A 4,869-nucleotide genomic window follows, 5' to 3' on the forward strand; every position below is an offset into this window, starting at 1 on the left:
GGGAGGAAACCAGAAGGTAACAAGGAAGCACCTCGGGGAAGAAAAATAACAGAGAAAAAAGAGAATCAGGGAAACAAGAAACCTCTAGGGGAGGAATATAGGGCCAGCACCTTGAGGGAAGACGTAGCCAAACTAGAGAGACCCTGGGAAGTGAGGAATAGAAAACCAACCTTACCTGGGGAAGAAACCATGAGGATGCCCAGGACAGGCAGGTCGTGTGCCGATTGTTGCCATGAGGGAAAAACGACAAGAGAATCAAGAAAGGAAAGAACCCATAACATTGAGAGGACTGGTGACATTACGAAAGAAATTTCGAAGGAAACAAATTCTGGCAATGGAAGGGATAACAAAAAGGACATAGGTAAATGGGAATTTTTTTTGTTTTACTATTATAAAACTGATAACTGTAATGACTATGTGATAGATCTCACCTCACACTACGCCCAACACAGTGAGGAAGACAGAGAACAACGAGAAGAAGACAGTAACAGGCAGGCAGGGAGTAACATGTTGCCCAAGAGAGGCAAGCGAGATAAAAAGATGGCAGAAGGAACAAGCGGCTCGAACAAAGAACAAAGGAAAAGAGGGAGAAAGCCAGGTAGTGAACATATGAAAACCCTTATTGACGCTTATATGGCAGGGAACCCGCCAGACATCAGAGCCCAAATTGTTGGTTGGGAGAGAGAACTTAATGACAGTATCAAGAACTAAGACATCCCCATGGAGGAGTGGGAAAGTATGGTTCCCGATCCAGGGAATTCTCGAGGCCGCCACTCCCTCTTCAGACAAACAATACGACAGTATTAGGTCATGAAGAATGTGGTGGCACGGGCCATGACCCTTAACTGAGAACAAGCAGCGTGTGGTGGAACAGAGGCAAAGGAGAATACCAAGGAAAAGGATCTAGTCAGGGCTGAACTACTCAGGGAAATAGCAACAGTTCAGATACAGACCTACAGAAACAACTTGGCCTTGGGAAGAATTGAGCATACACTACAAGATATGAAGAGAAGCAAGATGCTTGGCTCAAGTGCTAAAGCGCCAACCCCAGTAATATCCTTGGACGAGGATTGAAGCAGCGGTCCAGTACAAATCTGATAAAATTTTGTTGAAATGCTTTTACTTGTTTAATTTGTTTAATCTGAACAGTAGCATAGACAATAAAGAAAATGTCGTTAGATGGATAGAAAAAAACCTTTCAAATTTTGGACAGGTTTTAATGCAAACAAGTGGATATCTGGTTTCCTTCGGGCAGGTAAGCCACTGGAGCAAATGGGAGTTTCTGATTTTGGAAAATTAATATAAATAGAGGAAGCACTACCAAGTTTACAATTTTTTTTTATAAGATTTATGATACAAAAATTTAATTTTTATATGAATAAAAAACTTCAAGCCAAATAATTATAATATTTATGATCAAATTTTTATATAAATAAAAAATCACGAGTTACATATATACATAATATAGATAGAAAAAATCACAAATAAAAACATATACTATATAAAAGAAATTTGTATTTCAAGAAATTTGACCTTTCAACCGTAAAGAACAATAAAATAACAATTCAATCGACAAAAGGGAGGTGGTGTCAATTGACCACGTTAGAGAGGGAAAGAAATATGATAAACACTAGAGTCTTGATGAAGTAACTAAGGTCCTGTCGTTTTAGAGTTGTTTAAATTGCTAGAGTTTTATTTTATTTTATTTATTTCTTCTCTTTCACAACTCCATTGACCTTAGTTGGTTAACTTTCTTGCCATACACATTTGCTGCTTTGTTCCCTTTTGTAAATTCAAATTTGATTTGAAACGTGGATGATGTACTTCACATGGAATCTAAAAGTTGGTGTACCTTTGAATAATGACAAAGGCGGATCACCACTCAACATCTACATAGCTGCAGGCCATACGGAATGATTACATTGATCTGTAACCTGTCAATATACTCAAGGAACCGCAAAAAACAATTACTAACCTTAATTTATAATTAAGGAACACCTATTACATAATTTCAAGAATTATAATAAAAAATCAATTAACGTAAACATCACTCCCTTCGCTGTGACTCAACCCAATTCTCGAGGCATTCTCTGCGTTGGCGATGGCTACTTTTAGCCGACTGCCCGAAAATTAAATGAAAACAAACGCCGACACTAAGGATAACGGATAGCAGGTCCACCGGAGGGTCCCGTCTCTCCTTCAAATGGCAGTTCCACCTGCTACTGCCATAATGACTTGCCACCCTACAACCAAACTTACCCTTCAGCGACGGCTGGCCTTTACGTGCAGTGCGACTTTTAGAGTGTTCCCTACTTAAAGCCCCCCGGGTTCGACTCCTGTCAGGTCACACCGACGGGTTCTTCTTGTTTTCAGGTGCGCCATTACAGAGGAGCTTGCAGGGTTTTGTGTTGTTTTTTCTAATTGAAAAAATTGTGGTTGGAGAAGTTTTAATTTTGTTTGAGATTGGAATTGGAGATTTGTGAAAATCAAACTTTCACTGGTAGCAGTTGGATCATATTCTCAATATTTGTTATAGGTTTTCGAAATAATCTTGTTTGAAATTGAATCAAGTTTCTGAAAACCAAACCTTCACACATACTCATTAAATCACAGCCTCCACGCTTAGTCACTTGTTATATGTATATTTTGATTTTCAGATTTCATTGTTTTTCCTTTTTTGGTTGCAGGGTCAACAATGGCGTTCAATGTGTTTTACGTTTACATGCTGGTATGGCTCTGCATTGCAAGTTTCAGCAATGGAGAAGAGCCTGTGGTTGATACTGTGTTAGCTACTGCACCGGCGGCGCCCACTGCTAAGCCACCCACAACTGCACCGGCGGCGCCCGTCTCAACTCCGAAGCCTCCCACGACCACGCCCGTAGCGCCCGCTGTCGCTCCCACGAAACCGGCTCCGCCGGTAGCGCCAGCCGTCGCTCCCACGAAGCCGGCTCCGCCCGTGACGGCTCCCACCAAAGCTCCTCCTCCCACTACTAAACCACCCGCCGTTGCTCCTGCCAAAGCTCCGGTTTCCGCACCGCCGGTGGCTACGCCTCCGGTTGCCGTACCCCCGGTCGCGACGCCGCCTGTCGCCCCGCCGCCAGTGGCGGTGCCTCCGGCCTCTCCTCCGGCTATTCCACCACCGGTGCAGGCGCCGGCACCTTCGCATCACAAACGCAAGAAGAAGAAGAAGAAGCACCACCACGGCTCCGCCCCTGCGCCCACTCCGTCCGCACTGAAAAGCCCGCCCAGTCCTCCACTTGGGAGCCCAGGGCCTTCTACCTCCGCCGATTTCGTCTCTCCCGCCCCTACACCACCGGTAATCTCCGCCACCATTTATTTTATTAAATCTATTTAATCTCCGTTCAAGATCTGACGTGGCTGCCTGTTTTTGTTTTTTGTTTTTATGGTTGCAGAGTGCAGGAATGAAGAGCTTCGCCGCGAGCGTGGGTGGCACGCTGGTCATCGTGCTGGCCTCCTCCCTTGTGCTGTCGCTTTCACGTTAGAATTGTTTGCTGGACGATTGCATTTTTCCGATATGTTTTCCTATTTTCCAGAGGAGTAATAACGATGTGTGATCGACTATTATATTCATTCATTTACTATTGTATTTTCCCGTTATAATCGCGGAGAAGTGGAGATTAATTTTAATATTTTCGGGCTTTGCTGGAAATATATTTAATCTAATATATTAGTGCTTATAAACGATTCTTCAATAATGTTGAAACACATTTTTTTTTCTTTTTATTTTTAATCGGGAAGCATAGTTTAATAAATTTGAGATGGTTTTTTGGGTTTATATTTATTGTATCAAATTGTGATTTTTTATGGTTTAAAATGTATTTTTGAATGTATAAATAGATTAGCAATTAAATTTTACAAATTTAGCTTAAACTTATAATATACTAATAAATATATCTATTTCAAAATAAACCTCTCAAAACTTTAATTTAATTGTTAATAATTATTAAATAAATGGTAGAGATTTAACCTCCATAAAATATACTAGAATATTCATGGTACTAATCACAGATTAAGGGTTAAGATTTACTTTCATGTTAATAATGCTCTTTTTAATTTATTTATCTCAAATTAATTAATTAAAAAAATGTCATATTAAGTATATTAAGGGTTAAGATTTGCTTTCAAGTTTATAATGCTCTTTTTAATTTATTTATCACAAATTAATTAATTAAAAAAAGGTCATATTAAGTATATGGTATTGATAAGCCTTGATGTTGGCTTATGATATTGTAACAAAAGCTATTTATGAGTTATCCCATTATAAAACGAGACTAAATCATCATAATTAAAAATATTATTTAACTCATACTAATTTTTTTTATAATTCATATAACAATAATAAAAAATGTTATAGTTTAATTAAAATTTGTACTAAATTTTAAGCCAAATAAACCAAAAAAAATAAATATAAAAATCCATTTCATAAAATGTTAAAATATTTAATCACTGTCTATATAAATATATTTATCACTGCTTTATATTAGAGATGTTTTGTCAATATCTATGTGATAAAATTGGTTCTAAATTTAAAAGGAATTACATTAGTTTGAGTTTATATTTGTATTAAAAAATTTGTCAACAAAAGTTTGCAATTGCACCAAATGTTATAAAGAAAAAGCTATAAGGCATAATTTCAAGAAGAATCTTACCATATAAATTATCATTGAAAATAAAAATTAGCAAAACGAAAAATCATTCAGAATTACAAGATAAAATCACTTACCTTTAGGCATCTCACCCAATTTCATATTTTGCATTTGGCAAAGTTTGCAATTGCACCAAATGTTGTAAAGAAAAAGCTGCAAGGCATAATTTCAAGAAGAATCTTACCATATAGAACATTATTGA

General features: G+C 38.0%; 1 protein-coding gene across 2 annotated transcripts; it reads left to right on the plus strand.

The window, feature by feature from the left end:
- The first annotated feature begins 2,248 nt into the window (after positions 1 to 2,248).
- LOC149258422 (uncharacterized) lies at positions 2,249 to 3,702 on the plus strand. Of its 2 annotated transcripts, none has more exons than XM_089371529.1 (3): positions 2,249 to 2,373; positions 2,688 to 3,316; positions 3,414 to 3,702. In XM_089371529.1, exons 2-3 carry the CDS (start codon positions 2,696 to 2,698, stop codon positions 3,501 to 3,503), a joined length of 711 nt encoding a protein of 236 aa, XP_089227655.1. In that variant the 5' UTR covers positions 2,249 to 2,373; positions 2,688 to 2,695; the 3' UTR covers positions 3,504 to 3,702. The 2 variants fall into 2 exon arrangements, with proteins under 2 accessions (XP_089227655.1, XP_089227660.1); XM_089371534.1 differs by having other exon boundaries at positions 2,370 to 2,500.
- Positions 3,703 to 4,869: the final 1,167 nt, after the last annotated feature.

This window comes from Pinus tabuliformis, chromosome 6 (genome assembly GCF_031772625.1).
Source record: "Pinus tabuliformis cultivar Carrire ecotype Pingquan chromosome 6, CPIR1, whole genome shotgun sequence".
In the NCBI taxonomy this organism is placed as follows: domain Eukaryota; kingdom Viridiplantae; phylum Streptophyta; class Pinopsida; order Pinales; family Pinaceae; genus Pinus; species Pinus tabuliformis.